The 20,911-nt window shown below is 50.4% G+C and overlaps 1 protein-coding gene across 1 annotated transcript; it reads left to right on the plus strand.

Annotated features, from left to right (window-relative positions):
* The first annotated feature begins 3,768 nt into the window (after positions 1-3,768).
* Positions 3,769-20,797, plus strand: Fam186b (family with sequence similarity 186 member B). The gene is given in 9 exon segments (XM_052161382.1): positions 3,769-3,864; positions 4,904-5,129; positions 6,468-6,650; positions 10,115-11,735; positions 12,204-12,396; positions 16,823-16,992; positions 17,797-17,982; positions 20,605-20,705; positions 20,708-20,797. Coding segments are annotated over 9 exon segments (2,826 nt in total). The 3' UTR covers positions 20,758-20,797.
* The last annotated feature ends 114 nt before the right edge of the window (positions 20,798-20,911 follow it).

Here is a 20,911-nt window from a genome sequence, read left to right on the forward strand (position 1 = left end):
ATTCTAGAGAATCCCAAAACTCTAATTTAGAACCTGGCATTCCAGGTACGGTTTCTATGAAATTAAGTTTTAGAATATATTTTACTTCACAGTTTGTTGGCTTACAGTGTTGAAATATTTAGTATATGGATATTGATTTTCAGTCTTGCTTCAGCCCCAGAAATAATGGGGGCAGATGTAAGGATTTAGCTCATTCACCCTCCCTTCTCATAAGCTATATACATCATTTATCATGTCCATCTGCAAAATTCATTCTGCAATAATTTTTGTTTGTCTAATCATCAGTTTTTGCCACACCGTGGTTCAGAGCTGATCGTAGTGAAAAGCTGATCCACTCATTTTCTGAACAGATTTTCATTATTTCCTGGGATTCATCACTATCTGCTTTTTATTTTGCTAATTTACTTTGCTATTTGCTAATATTTTGTTAATTTGTTTGTGTGTGAATGTTAGCGCATGTGCTCCACAGACAAGCTGTGGAACCCTTTCTCTTCTCCCACTGTGTGTGGAGTCCTGGGATCAGACTCAAGTCGTCAGGCTTGGTGGCAAGGGCCTTTATTGCTAAGCCATTGTGGTGACCCTCGTTTTCTTCTTTCTTCCTTTCTTTTCCCTCAGACAGGGTTTCTCTGTGTAGCCCTGGCTGTCCTAGAACACACTCTGTAGACCACCAGGCTGACCTCAAACTTATAAAGATCCTCCTGCCTCTCCCTCAAAAGTGCTGTAAGTAAAGGCATGTGGTACCCCAGCTGGCTTAGCAGCCATTCGTGTGTGTGTGTGTGTGTGTGTGTGTGTGTGTGTGTTTTAAGTTTATTGTTTTCGTGTATGTTCTGAATATCATTTTATAGCATCTTAGTTGTTTCAGGATGCAATAACCTATCTTGAAAACTATTTGGTATTGAGTGATTGTATTTAATTATTCTCTCCCCAAAGTCTGTTTGCTCCAATTTTATTATATTCATTTAGAGAAAGAGAGAGAAGTATTTTATACTGAAACCCAGAACCTTGTGCGTGCTACACAAATCCTCTACCACTGAGTCACAGTCCCACCTATAAAGTTTTAAAATGATGTGTTTATTCTCCTGTTTTTTTGTTTTTTGTTTTCCATTTATGCAGTGAAAACAAAAACCTTGGGACAGGGAGACGGTTCAGTCTGCAAAGTACTGGCCTTGCAAGTATGAGGACCCAACTGACCTCCAGAAGTAATGTAAAAAGCCAGGCTTGGCGGGTCACCCTAACAGTTCCACTGCTTGGACACATTATCTCAAAAACCAGATGGATGGCCGTCCCGAGGAAGGCTGTCTGAGGTACAATCCTGACCTCCATGTGCATGTATGAACACACACCTGTCCGACATAGCAGACGTCTGGCTGCACTGAGGCAGCTTCTTCACAGTGAGGCGATGCTATGGCACCAAGTGTCATAAAGCTGAACCTATACTGTAGTTGAGGACCAGCAACACAACAGTGTTTGCTTTGGATGAGGAGCTCTGCACAGACTTTGAACCATGCTAGGTGGGTTTTTTAAAGTTAGTGTCTCTCCTAGACGTGTAGTGATCACCTGAGAGTGGCCTTTGAACAGTGCTGACGGTATGGCCTGGGGATCAGGCTTCGGAAGGACTAATGTCTGGAGACGTCCCCATCCAAAGGGACAGGGATATAAATAAGTCTGGCAGCTTTGGAGAGGAAGAATCATCATCAACCCTTACACTCTCTAATGCTCACCTAACTTCTGGGTATATGTACCATCTGCTCAGAGCCCTGCTACAGTCTTGAGCATACATGTTGCATCGTGTGTGTGTGTGTGTGTGTGTGTGTGTGTGTGTGTGTGTGTGTTGTAGTATACTGTGTATGTATGTTGTGGGTATGACGTAAAAAATGTTAAATGGTAATCTTTCTGCAGAACATTGTGAAACTTTAATGGTAACAAATTAAAATATTTTTATCTTGGGGCCAGAGAGACGACTCAGCAGTTAAGAGCACTGGCTGCTCTCCCAGAGGTTCTGAGTTCAATTTCCAAGAACCACACGGTGGCTCACAGCCATCTATAAGGGGATCTGGTGCCCTCTTCTGACCTGACGATGTATATGCAGTAGTGCACTCATACAATAAATAAAATTAAAAAAAAATTATCTCTCCACTATGTCAAACCTTTTTTTTTTAGATTTATTTATTTATTATATGTGAGTACACTGTAACTGTCTTCAGACACCAGAAGAAAGCATCAGATGTCTTTTCTCTTTTTGGATGGTTGCAAGCCACCATGTGGGTGCTAGGATTTGAACTCATGACCTTTTGGAAGAACAGTCAGTGCTCTTACCCACTGAGCCATCTCTCCAGCCCCTATGTCAAACCTTTATACAAATGTTTAACACACACACACACACACACACACACACACTGAGTCATTGATCCAGCCCTCTCTATTCCCATTCTTTTTTCAAAAAAAAAAAAAAATTTTTTTTTTCGAGACAGGGTTTCTCTGTGTAGCCCTGGCTGTCCTGGAACTCACTCTGTAGACCAGGCTGGGCTTGAACTCAGAAATCCACCTGCCTCTGCCTCCCAGAGTGCTGGGATTACAGGCATGTACACCACCATCCGGCTAAAGATTTATTTATTTATGTATATGAGTGCTGTGGTTTGAATATGCTTGGCCCAGGGAATGGCACTATTAGGAAGTATGGCCTTATTGGAGTAGGTGTGGCGTTATTGGAAGAAGTATGTCACTGTGGGGGTGGCCTTATGTGACCCTCCTAGCCACATGGGAGATAGTCTGCTCCTGACCTCCTTTGGATGAAGAATGTAGAACTCTCAACTCTCACCTCCTTCTTTAGTGCCATGCCAGCCTGGATGCTGCCATGCCTGGACACGAAACCTCTGAACCTGCAAGCCAGCCCCAATTAAATATTGTCCCTTAAAAGAGGTGCTTAGTTATGGTGTCTGTTCCCAGAAGTGGAAAACTAAGACAATGAGTGCTCTGTCTTTATTCACATCAGGAGAGGGAATCAAATTCAAGTACAGATGGTTGTGAGCACTGGGAATTGAACTCAGGACCTCTGGAAGAGCAGCCAGTGCCCCTAACCACTAAGCCATCTCTCCAGCCAGGCCTCCAAGCCCCAACTCCCTTTCTTAAAGACAGCATCTCTCACAAAGCCCAGCCTTGAACAGAATATGGGTCGAAGGATGACCATGAATTCCTGATCCTTCTGCCTCTACCTCCTGAACTAGGACTGCAAGCTAGACCGCCACGTCCAGCAATGCGTGCCTTTTAAATGTAAAACTCCGGTGAGTAATGTGCAATTTGAGTCTTAGGCCCTCTCCTCACCCTTCCCCATGGCACCACACTGGGGACCAGAACCTTCCACGTGCGGATCTTTGGGGAACTGGGATCTAAAACTGCAGCAGAAAGTCATTTTTCCTAGTTGCTTTTCTTCCTGGTTTTCGCCATTGGTATTTAGTTCGGGAACATGATTTTTAATGGTGAAGCGAAACAAACAAACAGGTCAAGTGAAGATAAAGCAGGCGACGGGCGGCACGCAGCTGGGTGGCAGGAAGTTTAATCTTCTAATTCTTTAAGTCAAACTGATGATGTCACTGGGGAAAAGGGAGTCGGTTGGAACCTGGGGTCTGGCAGTTACTAGAGGGGCTGTGGTTGGGCAGAGGGTACCCGGGAACCTCCCTGGGCCCTTAGCTCCCAAAGCTGCTCATCCTGTGCGTTCAGGCCTGTGTACAAGAGACACAGGGCATCTTCGGACTGAGAGAGTTATCTAGAATGGAGGAGGACAACCCCCCACACTTGGTGACTCCCACATCAGTGAAGGCTATTATCTCAAAGATTGAGACTGCCCAGCTAATTCGGACTCAGGAGGTAACCCCAGAGACGAGGAAACTACCCTTCCATTAGGGTCTGATGTAGAGGCTGGGGACTGATCTCTCGTTTACACAAGACTCCAGCCTTTGGGCCTTTGGGGGTCCTGGGAGACTTGACAAGCCAGGTTTGCAGACAGGTGAGTTCGGAATGCCCCCATCCTGTGTCTGACTTCTGCAGGGGAGGCTGAGACCAACCACCTCTGTAAGGCAGGGTCACAGCCCCTAGGTAAGTGGGCAGGAGGCTCCTGGACAGCGCCTAGCGATGGATCCTCTAAGGTTTTGTGCAGGGGTAGATTTTTAAAATTCAGACTCTGTGTTGACAGACTGCTAGAATCCCCTAAGCTCTGCCCTGGGAACACTCAGGGAGATGTTCAGAGGCTCAGATCACTCTGGTGCAGCTGTGTTCAGTGTTTTCCCATCTTCCCCTGCGGGAGCACTTGCAAGAAGGGGAGTGGGTGTGGACACGGGACTGCAAAGGACACATTGCGTGAATCTTTTATCCAGTGTTTCTTTGGGATTCCCTTTTCTCCACCCCCCCCCCTCCATGTTGCTTCTGAGTCCTTACAAAATTCCAGATGTCTCCAGCAAGTTCTGAAATTCTAAAGGCTTAAAAATTAAAATGGTGGGGCTGGACAGATGGCTCAGAGGTTAAGAGCACCGGCTGCTCTTCTGAAGGTCCTGAGTTCAACTCCCAGGAACCACATGGTGGCTCACAACCATCTGTAATGGGAACTGATGCCCTCTTCTGGTGTGTCTGAAGACAGTAACAGTGTACTCACATATAATGAATAAATCTTTTTAAAAAATTAAAATGGTAATGAGTGGATGCACTTTCTGTGTTCTGGGCCCAGTTTTAAACCCTTTACAACATCATTCCACGCCATTCTCATAAAAACCCGTGGCATGAAGTACTACAACGAGTCTACCTTACCAGTGAGAAAGCCCTGAGACCCGGAGTTACACTGCTACAACATGGGCAATGGCCTCCAAGCTGGAGACTCCTAACCTCTGCCATCTGCTGCCCCTGCCCCATCTAGGATATTTCCACCCAGCTCTCAGACATCTTGGACAATGTCAACTGTGCCATCAATCGCTTCCAGGAAGAACTGGGATACGATTTAAAGGAAAAGGCGAAGCCTCACCAACCGGAGCAGAAAGGCAAGAAGAGGTTCATCCTTCTGGAGAAAATCGCCTCCTTCTCTAAAGATGCCAAAGCTAAGGAGAAACACCTGTATGAGATCCTCCGCTGGCTGGGGGAATGGGGTGAGTCTGTGGGCTTGCTGTGATCCAGAGGGCCGGGGCCTCCACCTAATCTGCACATGCAAGGAGGGGGTGGGGATGGTGGCAGCAGACATCGAAGACAGATTGAAACTCTTCTTCCCCAATGAAGGAGTCACTGGCACACAGCCTCACTCCCCAGAAGGGCTGTGTCAGTGGTCTTTTGTTGCTCTGACAAGTAACCAAGAGAAAGGGAGGGTAAGGGTGACTTCAGAGGTATCAGTGATGGTCTCTCCACCCTATCTATCACTTAGCTTGTGGTGACAGCAAATTCCAGGGCTTGTGTCAGAGAAGGCTGCTCCACTCATGCAGCCTGAGAGCAGAGAACAGGAAGAGGCCGGGGCAGGACAGACCATTTAAGGCACCTCCCCTTACATGGCCAACTCTACCCCTGTCCATGACCCACACTCCCCTACTGTCCTACCTTCCACACTTCTGTTATCTCCCAACAGTCCACCTAAATTTGAATTTATCAGTGGGTTAATCCCCTGATTAGGTCAGAACCTCACGCTGTGATCACCTCTGAAATGCCTCTGCAGTCAAACTTAATCACCACACATGGGGCTGAGAAGGCAGCCCAGTGGGTAAGTCCTTGCTATGCAAATTTGAGGACTTAAGTTCGGACTCCTAGAAGCTACATAAAAGCTTCAGTGCCGGCCGAGACCCTCAGCACCGCACTTGAGCTGTAAAGGTTAAATTCTAGGTTAAGTGAGAGGAGGAGGCCCACTGTGATCTCTCGGGACCTCCCGCACGTCCACTCAGGCAAACAAAGCAGCTGAGGCTACACACTGAGACTCTATCTCAAGCAAGCAGACAAACAGAAACACAAAGAAAATTGTGTTGATTCAATCCTCTTAGTGGCCCAGATGTTAGATTATGCAGCTGGCATAAATTAACATGGCTGGCCTCACACTTTAGCAACATTGTTTCATACCTATTGCATGTCTGAGTGGCAGGCCTTGGGTCTGTCATTCACACTTTAGCAACATTGTTTCATGTCTACTGCATGCCTGCAGGTGGCAGACCTTGCGTTGGTCATTCACACTTTAGCAACACTGTCTCACGTCTACTGCATGTCTGTGAGGCAGGCCTTGTGTCTGGCATTCGATCCTCCCCCAACCCTTCTGCAGGGAAGGGGATGAGGCTCAAGAAAGTGAGCTGTGGGTAGCCGGTGTCCACTGCACCCTCAGGTCTGCTGCACCCCCCCCCACACACTGATGTCCACTGCACCCTCAGGTCTGCTGCACTCCCCCCTGTGCTGTAGGGCTATGTGGGAGTCCCTAGAGGGCAGACTGTTCTCAGCCTGACCCCCACCCCGTCCAGGTGACAGTCTGACTTATGAGATAAAGAACAGGAGGAGTTCAGAGGAAGATGAAGCCCTAGACGAATGGATCGAGGTGATGGAGAAGGTGTTGCCTCTCTCCCTCATGGCCACGAAAGGAGGCATCGAGTCTCTCATCTCTCTTTGCTCGACTCTCATAGAAGACCAAAAGAAAAGGACAGAAAGTAGGTTCCTGGAGCTTCCAGGAGACAGGCGGGGTCGGGGTGGGCTGGGGGCCGCCTCAGGGGCTCCTGATCATCCTCCATAATGCACATGCCAAAGACAGCAGGGCGGGAAGCCAGGGTGCAGAGCTGGAGTAACGGAACCACGCCAATCACAGAGCTGTTTTGAGCTTCACTGCACAGGCTGACTTGCCAGGGGACCTGGGTTCAATTCCCAGCACCCACGTGACAGCACACAACTATCGGTAACTCCAGTTCCAGAGGGACCTGACACCCTCTTCTGGCCTCCACAGGCACTGCATGCACATGGTACACAGACCAAAACCACCTGGCAGGCAGCTTCCTGAGTTCGAGGCTAGCTTGTTTTATAAAGCGACTTCCAGGACAGCCAGGGCTACAACAAACAAACAAAAACTATATAGATATAGTAAGAACAAAAGATATAGTTGGAATGAAGTGAAAAGGCACTCTCCAATGCTTCCTTGAGCTGTGGCCTCATGGGAGTTTCAGGAGATGCGGCCTAAACGCCAGGAAAGCTGCGGTTTATAGGCAGAGGCTGAAGAGCACCCCTGCTCTCACTCAAAATCCTCCCAGCTCAAGCCAGGGTTTGGTAAGCGCCCCTAGAGCCTTCCAGAGAATTCTGGATTCTCCTAAGGTGGTCAGTCACCAGCCTGGCTAACTCTTGAAATTGTATTCCTGTCCACGCTATAATTGACTGGAAATTACTCCCAAATTTTGTAGATGAGAGCCCTGAAGCTCAGAGAGCAGAGGGGGCCACAAGCGGTGACGAAAGCCAGTCCCCTACTTTGGTTGGTCTCACTCGAGAGCTTGCGCTGTGGAGTGAGGCAGATTTCCATTTGAATCCCACCTCTGCCGCTTTGGGGCTGTGCGTGGCTTAGGGTATCTTTATTTTATCTCTATAAGCCTGTTTCTTCAGAGAACATTATCTAACTTCAGAGTCAGGAGGAGGGGTGCATGAGATGTCTGACACCATGCCTGGAGTGTTCTGGGCTTCATAAACAGTAGCTACGGTTAGCATTTCCATGAATTCTCTTGGATAATTAAGTGATGTTGAAGCTGGGCATAGTGGCCCACACCTTTAATCCCAGCACTCTGCATGTAGAAGTGAGAGAGCTCTGAGTTCGAAGCCAGCCTGGTTGGTTTACAAAGTGAGTTCCAGGACAGCCAGGATTATATGTAGAGAGACCCTGTCTCAAAAAAGAAAAAATAAATAAATAGGGGGGCTGTAGAGATGTTTCAGTGCTTAAGAGCACTGACTGCTCCTCCAGAGGTTGTGAGTTCAATTCCCAGCAATCACATGGTGGCTTACAATCATCTGTAATGGGATCTGATGCCCTCTTCTGGAATGTATGAATAATAAATAATTCTTTTAAAAAAAAATTAGGTTGGGGGGCTGGAGAGATGGCTCACTGGTTAAGAGCATGGACTGCTCTTCTGAAGGTCCTGAGTTCAAATCCCAGCAAACACATAGTGGCTCACAACCACCTGTAATGAGATCTGATGCCCTCTTCTGGTGTGTCTGAAGACAGCTACACTGTACTTACATATAATAATAAATAAATCTTTTTAAAAAATAGGTTGAATGGTACAAGAGGAAGAAGATAGAAAACAGAGATTACCTGACCCACAATCTTTACTCCTCTATATGTTGAAATACAGTTATTTGTGGGCTTAGTTTCCTGCCAGTGTAAATGTGTGTGGTGCACCTATGTAGGCCAGAGATTAACGTTGGGCGTCTTTCTCAATCTTTCTCCACCTTGTTTTCTCAGACAATGTTCCCCTGACCCTAGAGCTTCCTGTTGGGCTGGGCTGGTTGACCAGCAAGCCCAGGGATGCCCCTGCCTCTGTGTCTCTGGTAATGGGACAGTGAGATTATAGGGATACCCATGGTGCTGGGGTCTACACTTAGGTCCACATGCTTACACAGCAAGTGCCTCACTGAAACCTGACCATCTCTTCAGCCTCACAGAGTATAAAGTATGTTTTGTTTTTGTTTTGTTTTGTTTTGTTTTGTTTTTCAAGACAGGGTTTCTCTGTGTAGCCCTGGCTGTCCTAGAGCTGGCTATGTAGACCAGGCTGGCCTCAAATTCACAGAGATCTGCCTGCCTCTGCCTCCTGAATGCTGGGATTAAAGCCAGCACTGCCTGGCTGGTGGGGATTCTTCATTACACACTCACTGTAGGGCTATCCATGGCCTTACATTAGAATCTATGGCTGTTCTCAGTTTTCTTTTTTTCCCCCAAGACTTATCTATTTATTTATTTATTTATTTTATGTATATGAGTACACTGTAGCTGTACTGATGGTTGTGAGCCATCGTGTGCCTGCTGGAAATTTGAATTCAGGACTTCTGCTCACTCTGGTTGACCCCGACCCGGCTCGCTCCAGTTGGCCCTGCTCGCTTCCGCCTAAAGACTTATTTATTATTATATCTAAGTACACTGTAGCTGCCTTCAGACGCACCAGAAGAGGGCATCAGATCTCTTTACAAATGTTGTGAGCCACCATGTAGTTGCTGGGATTTAAACTCAGGACCTTCAGAAGAGCAGTCAATGCTCTTAACCGCTGAGCTGTCTCTCCAGGCCCTGTTCCCATTTTCCTAACAAGGAGAATAAGGCACTAAGAAGTTAGGAAACGTACCCAAGGCACATGGTACAAATTAGATTCGGATCCAAGTGACTTGGTCTCGGACTTCTGAACCCCAGGGTCATATGACTCCTCTGACATAGTGAGATCTAGATTGGACTCAGTATTGCATAAACCCCACACACTCTTGCCTCCCATCAAAGATACCCACAGTTCTCTTTGCCAGTGATGTTTGAGAGGACGCTCCAAGCTGATCATCCCATCAGCCCCACACCGAGTAGGCACAAAGACCTACGTCCCGGAGCAGCCCTGGAAGAGCTGGGATCTGACACTGCAACACACACAGTGCAACTGTCTCTGCTTCGTTCATTTTCTTGGGGTGACAGGCCAATGTGAGCCCCTGATATGGGCAAAGGCAACTATTAAAACAGTAATGGCACATGAACAGTTGTTCTAGATTCTCTATAGGCACAGGCCCAGAGGTAACAGACAAGGAAAGGGAACTTCTAACAGGTTTGGGAGTAGACATTAAGGAGCCAGACATGATTAGAAAAGTAGGTCCTTGTTGGGAAGCAGGCTGAACTGAGCAGGACCTGACACACCGTGCCAGGCCCCCGTGGGCTCCGCAGGTGCTATGCTGCTGGCAGACCTGAGGCTACACTCTGGGCAATCAGGCCCGGCAGAGGTGTCTCCTGATAACCCCTCTCTGGCTCACAGTGCAGCTCGCTGCTCTCGTCCATCCCAAACAGGGGTGACTGCGCACCCTGCTCTGCAGGGTCTGAAGGGTCAGCACACCTTTCCCCGTGCCTTGTCACTTCTCCATGGGAGCTTGCAGCCTTTCTCCTCTCCATCTCTTCCAGTGTCCAAACATAACTTCTGGCAGAACTGGCATGAGAAAAGCCCGCAGAAGAAGGAGCAGAGAGTCCTCCCTGAGCCCCCGAGCCCCGAGCAGATGCTGCAGGACAAGAGCAGCACGCACTCGAACGTCACGGAGGTGAGGTCTATGCTGCAGGAGCTCCTCGACTCCACCATGTTCAACAAAGGGGAGGTCAAAGCCATCAGGTACATGTCCGCCGTGGTGGAGAACCTCAACAAGGCCTTGATCCTCCAGCACAAGGAGAACAAGAATCTGGAGACCAAGTACAAATACCTGCAGGTGGAAAAGAACAAGGAGCTCAGCACCCAGAGGCTGCACTTCCAAAAGTCCATCCAAGTCCTGGAGAGCAAGAGAGACGCGCTGCTGAAACAGGTAAAGGTTCTGGGGGACAAATACCACAACCTCCTCATGATAAAGCACGCCCTGGAATTCCAGCTGAAGATGGCTCAGACCACCAGCGGTCCAGAAGAACCAGTCAAGGTCTTTATTCATGATCAGGAACCCCCTGAAAAAGAGACCCTTCCAGAGGTGCGCAAAGCCCCAGAGGAGAAAAAGCAGGAGCCCAAGGAGGAAAGACAGGTGTCTTCAGCTCTCTCCCCAAGTCCCCTGACCAAGGCCTGGGACAGTGGCACTACACCTGCAGCCCGAAAGCCACTCTCGGGCGTGGCCACAGATTCGAGGGTGAGGGACGTGTTCATGGACCGCGCTGAGCCCCTGGAGCCGGTGCTGCTGCACTCAGACGCCCCCCAGATTCCGACACGATGGGACAAAGAAGGCAAAGACCAGGGGGACCACATCCAAGAGAAGGAGGGAGTCCAAAGCAAGCCCCATCCTGAGAAGTCCCTGTCCCCAGGGAGCACCAGGAGGATGCTTTTTGAGAGCCACATGGAGCACTGGGAGGAAGAACTCAGCTGGGAGACAAGGAGGCAGCAGTGGCAGCAGGAGGAGGAGATGTGGCTCCAGCGGCAGAAGAAGTGGGCCCTGCTAGAGCAGGAGCACCAGGAGAAGGTGCGGCAGTGGGAGGCGGAGGCGGCCGCCAGGCAGCAGTGGCAGAGGCTTGCCCAGCCCGAGGAGGAGAAGCAGAGCCCCAGGAGGGAGCAGAAGGCAAGTTCGGAGAAGATGATCTTCACAACCACCAGTCGGTGGAAGAACTTGGAGAAGTCAGAGTCAGCAACGGTGACTCCCCACTGCCGGGCCCAGTCTGCCCGTCAAAGTAGGTCATACATACTCACCTCCCCGCACAGCCAGCAGGGGATCCAGAGGACCCTGTGTGAGTTTATGCAAACGCCACGGAGCCGCCAGGTTTCTGCTAAGCCCAAGAAATGTACCTCCTTCCCCATCACTGGGACACCTGTCCGAAGGGTGAGCCGGACCTCTTTGCAGAAAGCCCCAGGGACCCCTAAGGACAAGGTCTACCATATAGACATGGAGGCCCAGCTGAAGAACCTGCAGATCCTGAGCGGCTCGGAATCAGAGCTGGCACTGCCACAGCACCTGCGCAGCAAGGCTCTGGAGGTCACTGCCGTCGCCATGGAGCTGAGCACCCTCAGACTGCAGTACTTATGCAAGAAGTACATCCACTACAGGCGCTTCCAGAGCCTCCGGTAGGTGACCCAGCCGCCGGGCGCCCACCCAGGACCCACCCATGCCCACTGCAAATCAGGGGAGAGTTAAAACCCAGGAGAGAGATAAAATGTGGGCAGGAAACCATGAGGGGCATCCCCCAGGTCTCCTGGGTACCAGGCCTTGGGCAACCCTTGAAGGTGTGGGAGGTATGGCATCTGTGTGTTGCTTTCTTCTAGTGGGCCTTCCCAGCAAACTCACTCTCCCCATGTGTAGACCCCGTGTTCCCTCCCGCCATTCAGTCCACATGGCCCCTGCCAGTTGCTCTGACTGTTCCTTTCCAGCCCTGAGGTTCCTCCGCTCACACCCCATTCCACCTTCCTGCTCCTTCTCAAAGATCAGTTCCTCTCGAGAATTAACAGAGTGGAGGTGTCTCTCTAGTCAACTGCCTGGGGGGAGAGGGGAGGGAGGAAGTCTCTCTATCTCCTAAGTTTCTCCTCTCTTCCCAGACAAGAAGTCATCAAGCACATAGGAGTGATCCGACAAACGAGAGTTACCTATAAGGCCCAGAACCTCTATATATTCCTGGAGAACATCGACCGCCAGCAGAGCCTCAGGCTGCAGGCCTGGACAGACAAGCAGAAGGACCTGGAGGAGAGGCACCAGGAGTGCCTGCACTCCATGGTAGCCATGTTTCCTAAGGTGGGTCCCCTGCTCCGCCACAGAGTGGGGGCTGTTGGGTGATGAGAAATGAGGGGGCCCGGAAAAACCTCTGGGCTAGAGCGTGAGGGAAGGCAACTGGACAGTGCGTGTTTGTGATAAACACGGAGGGAGGGAGGGCGGGCATGGGAGGAGGAGCCTTCAGAAAGCCACAGAAAAGAGCCCTGCACTCTCTCCTTGGCTCTGGGGTTCTCTCTGCCCACAGCTCTGGCTTGAGGCACAGCTACCTCTTCCCCCTTGCTTCTGATTCTTCCTTGACCCACTTCCTAGGTTTCCTGGAGACCTTCCTCCAGGTACTTCTAACAAAGAATGCAGAGGAGGGCAACCTATGGGAGTCTCGGGTCTAAAAAGGCCTCTTTTCAACTTAGTTATTTATTCCTATTTTATGTGCGTTAGTGTTTTGCCTGCATGCGTGTCTGTATGAGGATGTCTCAGATTCCCTGGAACTTGACTTACAGACAAGTGTGAGCTGCCATAGGAATGCTGGGGATTGAACTTGGGTGCTCTGGAAGGGTCCTTTCTCCAGCCCCCTAGAAGTGTCTCTTTTTAAAAAGGCCTTTATTTGCTGTGCAAGTGTGTCCCCTTCCGTGGTGGTGGGATGGAACTCCGGTCAGCAGGTTCTTGAGGGGAGCCATCCCACAGGCACTGAGAGGGTCTTCCCCTGGGGCCCTGCTGACTTCTAGTTGATAGGTTGTCTACTCATGGAAGCCAAAGTAGGCCCTGCCATCCCAGTCATAGCCACCACTAAGGGCCTTTTTGGTTTTGATGCTGTTTAGAGCCTAAAATCATCCTGTGACCTGCATCTCTGGGCTTGACTCACCATCTTTCTCTCAGCTGACACAATCCCTCTCTGTCAGCATTGTTTCATGACTATACCCCTGGCGTGGGCCTATTTTTGTTGACTTTATTGGGCAGATAATCAACCATTTCTATTTAAAAACTTAAGCCCTTTGGGTCTAGCATATTTTCTTAAATTATACAGTAGTTGGGTGTGATCTGCTGGCCCTGAGAATTCTGGCATCGCTAACCTGTGGCCTGTATGCGCCCAGCAGGACCACAAATGAGGCCCAGCGCAAATTCTAACGCTAAGATGTTAAGGGGCCTAGTGTTTCCTGCAGCTCTAGGGTATGAATATCATCATTCGCAGTGTGAAAAGGCCGCGCATGCCTGTTGAGTCTACGCTTTTCTGGGGACTTTGTGAGAAAAAAATTACTGTGTTTATAGTGAATTTTATTGTGTATGTTTAAGGTATAGAACACAGGATGAAATAAGACACCTATCTGTTGTGAAATGGTTACCGCAGTAGAACAAGCTAATATATCCACCGTGGCAAGACAGAAAGGAAGAGACAGTTATAGGGACAAAGGAAGGACAAAGGAGGTCACAGGCCTGGGCTCTAACTGAAGCCGGCATTCAAGAATTCCAATGCAATTGACATCTGCTTTAGGCCTCTGTCCACTCCAGGCTGTAAACCTGAAATCTTCTAGAGTCTCACCAAGACTTCTGGTTCACCTTATCACATCGCAGTCCTCCCTACCCCCAAGGCACCTCTGGCCTAAGTCAAAGTCCCTAAGAAATGAAGGTAACTCTTCAGACGGCTGAGGATGACAGAGTGGAGTCTTTCTGTCCCCTCAGCAGGAACAGCTCGAGTTTTCCCTTGGTGGCAAAAGCAGCTATGAGCTATCCAGGTGGCAAAATCCTAAATACAACCCACAGCGGTTAACTATAGCCCCATAGTGTCCTTAGGTACTAGGTACGCTCTACTTACCTGTCTGGCACGGGAGTCTTTAGGGTACAAGCCTGGTCTCTGGTGGCCCTGGCAAGCTGGCCTCAACTGCTCATCCTGGAGACGCCCCTTAAAGAGAAAGTCACGGTGAGAAGCAGAGAAAGGTCACTGCGGCCATGCTGGGGGAAGGACCAAACGGAGAGGTCTAGTGCTCAGGACTCATCTGGGGTGCAGTCATGAGGCGTGGGCCTAAACAGAGGGTGCGAGGTCTGTGGGACTTCGCAGTACAGTCAAGACGTGGCGCCATCGCACCACTGACCCACGGGCGCTCTGCTCTATCCTGTATCTTACAGGTTGTCAGTACTGTGTGAAATCTCTTCCTGAGAGGCGGGCTCCTCCTCCTCTAGCACCAGGGCCTTAGCTTACCCTTCCCCTTGCATGATGTCTCTGGAGAACTCCAATCTCTTGGGCACCACTTTTCAAGTATCTGATAAAAAGTGGGGCACGAGTGTCTCTCTTTAGAACATCTACAAGGACCTACAAGGACCGTTACAACTGGAGTTATTTGCCCATGCCTTCTTCCCTGTCCTTGGGTGTACACCTCCCCATTTCTTGGCCCACACCCCAACTTTGATAACTACTGTTTTATCTTTTACTTCTATATATTTGACATTTTTCCTTTTAGATTCCGCACATTAATGTGAGACCATGCAATATCTTCTTTCTGAGTCTGGGTTATTTCACTTAGCATGTATGTTGTAGCAAATCACAGGAGTACCTTGTAGCAAGGCTAGGGTACACAAGAGAAGAAATGGGGTTCAATAGAGGAAACAGGTAAGAGACAGATCAGTGGTGTGTGTGAAAGAGAGCCTTTGAGCGCTGCTGATGAAGACAGAGATTTGGTTGTAGCCATTATGACACAGTGTGGAAGTTTTGAAAGAAACTGGAAAACGGAATCCCCACAGGACCCAGCCCTCTCCCTCCTGGGTTGTTATGGTTGAATTTAAAACATCTCCATATCGCTTCTTGGCCTTTTGGGTAATATCAAGTGTAAAATGTCTCCACTGGCTCAGGCTTTGAATGTTCAGTGTCCAGTCTGTCAGTCTGTGGCACTCCCTTGAAGGCCGGTAGCCTTTAGGAGTGGGATCAGAGGAAGCACGTCATGAGAGTTGGACCCTGTCTCAGTCGGGGTTTCTTTTTTTTTTCTTTCTTTCTTTCTTTTCTTTTCTTTTTTTTTTTTTTTTTTTTTTTTTTGATTTTTCAAGACAGGGTTTCTCTGTGTAGCCCTGGCTGTCCTGGAACTCACTCTGTAGACCAGGCTGACCTCGAACTGAGAAATCTGCCTGCCTCTGCCTCTGCCTCTGCCTCTGCCTCTGCCTCTGCCTCTGCCTCTGCCTCTGCCTCTGCCTCTGCCTCTGCCTCTGCCTCCCAGAGTGCTGGGGTTACAGGCATGCACCACCACTGCCTGGCTTCAGTCAGGGTTTCTATTCCTGCACAAACATCATGACCAAGAAGCAAGTTGGGGAGGAAAGGGTTTGTTCAGCTTATACTTCCACATTGCTGTTCATCACTAAAGGAAGTCAGGACTGGAACTCAAGCAGGTCAGGAAGCAGGAGCTGATGCAGAGGCCATGGAGGGATGTTTCTTACTGGCTTGCTTCCCCTGGCTTGCTCAGCTTGCTTTCTTATAGAACCCAGGACTACCAGCCCAGGGATGGCACCACCCACAAGGGGCCCTCCCACCCTTGATCACTAATTGAGAAAAGACCTTACAGCTGAATCTCATGGAGGCTTCCCCAACTGAAGCTCCTTTCCCTGTGATATAACTCCAGCCTGTGTCAAGTTGACACACAGAACCAGCCAGTGTACCCTCTAAGGAAGCCATTTCCTGTCACCTAATCTTCTTGAGGAATGGGATACTAAGAAAGAAGATGGCTCTGTCTTCACGGATCTAGCTAAGAAAGAAGGTCCATAGATTCACCACTTGGGTTATGCTAAGGACCACAACTGGCCAGCAACAAACACGCCCCAAGATACGGCAGTAGAAATGAGAGCCAGTGTTAATTTAACTCCTGCGTGAGCGCTGTGTGGGTTTTCTGTGTTTGTCAGGGAGTATCTAGCTTATGGTAGCTAGGGTCAGACCAGACCTCCACCCCTCCTAGATAGGCCTCCCTGCACACCTTCCTCTGCCCTCTGCACACCTTCCTCTGCCCTCTGCACACCTTCCTCTGCCCTCTGCACACTTTCCTCATGCCCTCTGCACACCTTCCTCTGCCCTCCTCACACCTTCCTCATGCCCTCTGCACACCTTCCTCTGCCCTCTGCACACCTTCCTCTGCCCTCTGCACACCTTCCTCTGCCCTCTGCACACCTTCCTCATGCCCTCTGCACACCTTCCTCTGCCCTCTGCACACCTTCCTCTGCCCTCTGCACACCTTCCTCTGCCCTCTGCACACTTTCCTCATGCCCTCTGCACACCTTCCTCATGCCCTCTGCACACCTTCCTCTGCCCTCTGCACACCTTCCTCATGCCCTCTGCACACCTTCCTCATGCCCTCTGCACACTTTCCTCATGCCCTCTGCACACCTTCCTCATGCCCTCTGCACACCTTCCTCATGCCCTCTGCACACCTTCCTCATGCCCTCTGCACACCTTCCTCATGCCCTCTGTTGCTCCCTCCAGTTTCAGCAAGAGTGGAACATCCACCTGAACACCCCTGTGCTCAGTTCTATAAAGCCGACGAAAAGCAAGTCATCTCCAGTCTTACTTCAGAGAGTCCGCTCCAGCCGCTCTGCCTCCAAGCAGCCTCCTCAGCCCAAGCACCGGGAATCCGTGCCCCTGCGGATAACTGGGTAGGTGTTGGCAGGTAGCGACAGGCAGTAGGATTAGAGGAGAGGCAGTAGCAAGAGAAGACTCGGCCAGTAAGGCTTTAAGGCCTGCTCCTCAGCTACCCTGACTGGCTCTGGTACTCAGAGCCAGGACCAGAATGCGCATAGCACTCTGTGTGTGGTAATGTGTATGGTCTGGGGGAGTAGCCTGACTGACTCTGAGAAAATACAGGGGACAACCTACATTCCTAGCTTCATCTGTCCATGTCAACAAGCCCTATCCTTCCTACCATGTGGGCTGCAGGCTCGGACATGGGGAGCCTCTGGGCAGCCAAGGTGATTCACTTAAACACCTACCCCAGTGAGACCTGATTTGGAGCTCCAGCCCCAGTGCATGTGCCTGGAAAGGAATCCTCAGGAGCTAAGGCCCAGAGCCATGGGGGGGAGGTGACAGTGACAAGGGGTGGGAACAAACTCTTTAAGAAGGGAAGAAAACAGTTGGGCAGTGGTGGCACACGCCTGTAATCCCAGCACTTGGGAGGCAGAGGCAGGCAGATTTCTGAGTTCAAGGCCAGCCTGGTCTACAGAGTGAGTTCTAGGACAGCCAGGGGTATACAGAGAAACCCTGTCTCAAACAAAACAAAACAAAACAAAACAAAATACAAACAAAAAAGGAGGAGGAAGAGAAGGAGGAGGAGGAGGAGGAGGAGGAGGAAAGAAAATAAGGCCCAGTGTCTTAGGCCTTACGGCCCTGAAAAGCCTGTGGCTCCTCGGCCTACTTCTGTGTTTCTTTGTTTCTCCTGACATTCTCTGCTCTCCCACTCCTAGCCAACAAGGGAGCCAGATGGAAGCCATATGGAAGACCGACGTGGCCTCTTCGAGTCACCCCATAGAAAAGAAGATCCCTACAAGCCTGTCCTGGGAACAGCTAGGGGGGCACCCCGATATCCCGCGGCTACTGGCAGTGGAGGAACACCTCTCCTACCCCAGAAGCTCAATGTCCTTCAAGGCTCGGTAAGGAGGAAGGGCGGGTGCTTAAGCTGGATTTAGGGAGACCTGTCCGGCAAGGCTTTCCTGGTTCCACTCGATGGCCCAGGCACCCTCTCAGACACCAGTCCTGGACTCGGTTACTGCGCTTCCTCAGAAACAAATCCCTGCTTGCCTCATCCACTCGCCGCTTCTGTCATCTGCTTCCGTCTCCCACAGCACTTTCCACAGTGCTTAGCCTGCAGTGTGGGGATCCTGGGTCTCACACTGCCGGCCTTCTTGGGTGCCCTGGCTTGCCCTTAGTATAGGGTTGTTCTAGAGAAACAGGTCAAAGGACAATGAGACAGGAGCTAGGCAGTGGTGGCGCACTTGGGAGGCAGAGGCAGGCAGATTTCTGAGTTCAGGGCCAGCCTGGTCTACAGAGTGAGTTCCAGGACAACCAGGGCTACACAGAGAAACCCTGTTTCAAAAAAACAAAAACAGAGCCAGGCGGCGCGCACCTGTAATCCCAGCACTCTGGGAGGCAGAGGCAGGTGCATTTCTGAGTTCAAGGCCAGCCTGGTCTACAAAGTGAGTTCAGGACAGCCAGGGCTATACAGAGAAACCCTGTCTCAAAAAAAAAAAAAAAAAATCCAAACAAAACAAAAAAACAAAAACAAACAAAAACAACAACAACAAAAAAAAAACAAAACAAAAAAGAGACTGAGATAAACCAGGAACTGTGTGATAGACCCAAGATGGGTGCCTGGGCCCCGTCTGTGGTTCTTTCCTGACTGCCTTCAAGGACTGTCACTGGGAAAAGCAGCTGAGGAGCAGGTGTGGGGGCACAGGGCTAGCTCTCTGCACTCTGGAGGCCAAGATAGTAGGCTCTGCAGTTTAAGGCCACCCTGGGACAAGAGGGGAGGGGAGGCAGCCGGACTCAGGACCTAGGGCATCAGTCGAAGGTTCTCTGGTCAGGGCAGGCTTATCTCCTTTGCCTCGGTGGCTTGAAGATGTCACTAATGAAGACTCAAGGCTCTTTGAAGGGACCTCACGTTAATCTCATTGGCTGCTAGTGGGACTGACCCTATCCCAAGAAAGATCTGTAACACAAAGAAGTCCCTGGGGCTCCTGCTCAGTGAGGTCCTCTGGTGGTGTCCCTACAGCAAGCTCCTGCTGTGTCCCCTTCTGGACCTCTCGCATTGCCCTGGCTTTGCTTGGACTCCGGGGGAACCTGAGCCCGTGTCTCTGCTCCTTCCATGTATAAATGCCTTTGCATGTCTCCAGTGTGCACACTACACGTGACTCTAGGCATTTAGGGCATCTGAATCATTCTCAAAATGAAAGGACATGGTGGCTGGGGTGGCAACTCAGTCTGCACACTGCTGCTGCCCAAGTATAAGGACCCGAGTTTAGATCCCCACTCCTACATAAAACGTCAGGCGAGGCCGCATGCACCTGTAGTCCCAGCATCAGAAGCTGCAGTAGGTAGGTCCTTGCTTAGCTAACCTAGTCAAATTGGTGAGCTATGGGTTCCGAGAGAACCGGCCTCAAAACACACAGCAGAGAGCAGCTGAAGACACCCAGTGTCTACCTCTGACCTCCCCATGAACTCACACACATGTAATACACACACACACACACACACACACACACACGTTCACATGCCCACATGAGCATGTCGGTGTGTACATGTGCCTAACACACACAGAGGAAGAGGATGGTGGGGAAAGAGAGTCCCAGGGAACAGCACCCACAGCGGCTTCCTTCCTTCCCTGCCTTCCTTTCCCCCTCACACTCTGAGAGAGAACACGCAGAATTCTGAGATCCCTTTCAGGTCTCAAGCGGAGCTGCACCACCCACCCCCAAGCCTCCGCTGGGATCTCAGCTGCAGGCTGAAGCACAGATCAAAATATTGTTCCCAGCAAAGACAGCTTTCTCTTTGTAAGATGAATACAATTACAACTCTGCAGGAGTTTATCCACAGTTCCAGTTTAGAGGCAGAGCCCTGCTTCTGTCTCCATCTGAGCGCTGGCCTGGGTCACCTCCGTGTGCTGGACTCCTGGGTGTTTTTATGAGGGGTCCTATGTGGCTGCAAGGCCCTGTCATTATGGCATGAGGGCCACCCGGTGTTGTTTTTCTCTTTTGGAGAGATGGGTGAGATGGGGTCTCAAGGAAGTGTCATCTGTAATCGTAGCATTACAGAGGCAGAGAGGGAGGATTGCAAGAAGTTCAAAGCCAGCATGGTCTAGAGAGCGAGTTCTGAGCTAAGTGGCTACATAGGAACTGTCTTACGAAAACAGGAGAAGGGAGAGGAGAGGACGGAGGGGGAGAAGGGAGAGGAGAGGAGAGGGAGCAGAGGCAAGAGGCTGAGTTCAGGGATGGCCTGAGGCCGAGGACCAGGGCTCTATTATGAGACCCCGCCTCAAAAGCAAAAACTCAGGAAAGAGAAGGAGAGCTGGGTATGCCCAGCTGGCTCTGAGGGGGCAGCCAGGAGTAAGGTTTTGCTTTGAGCCACAGCCTAAGCCATCGAGGAAGCCTGGCAGAAATGTCAGGCTAAGCAGCCGGACATTCAGGTCGAGTCTGAGCCCAGCTCTGGGTCTGCCCCCGTGCTCCAGGTGGACAGCAGGGGCCTTGTCTCAGTTCCTACCCAACCTGTAACTGTGTTAGCTCTTTCAGTGCATCATCGGTCCAAAGAAAGGAAAGCCAGGAACCCTCGGAGGAGCTAGCTGGGCTTGTCCGCAAAATGTCCAGCCAGTCACTCCCCGGATCCGTACAAAGCCAGAAGGATCGGGTAGCTCCAGTTCCCGCTCCGACCCTTAGTTAGTGATGCTCAAGCTTCTGGGCTACTGACAACTGCACAGCGACCTGTGCCCAGCGCGGGAGCCCAGCCGGTGCTCTTAAACACAGACAGTTGTTGAAAAGTTGCACCAGAACTTTGGGAAACTGTTTTCTTTTTTTCAGTCCCCAAACTATT

Source organism: Apodemus sylvaticus, chromosome 17 (assembly GCF_947179515.1).
Source record: "Apodemus sylvaticus chromosome 17, mApoSyl1.1, whole genome shotgun sequence".
Lineage (NCBI taxonomy): Eukaryota > Metazoa > Chordata > Mammalia > Rodentia > Muridae > Apodemus > Apodemus sylvaticus.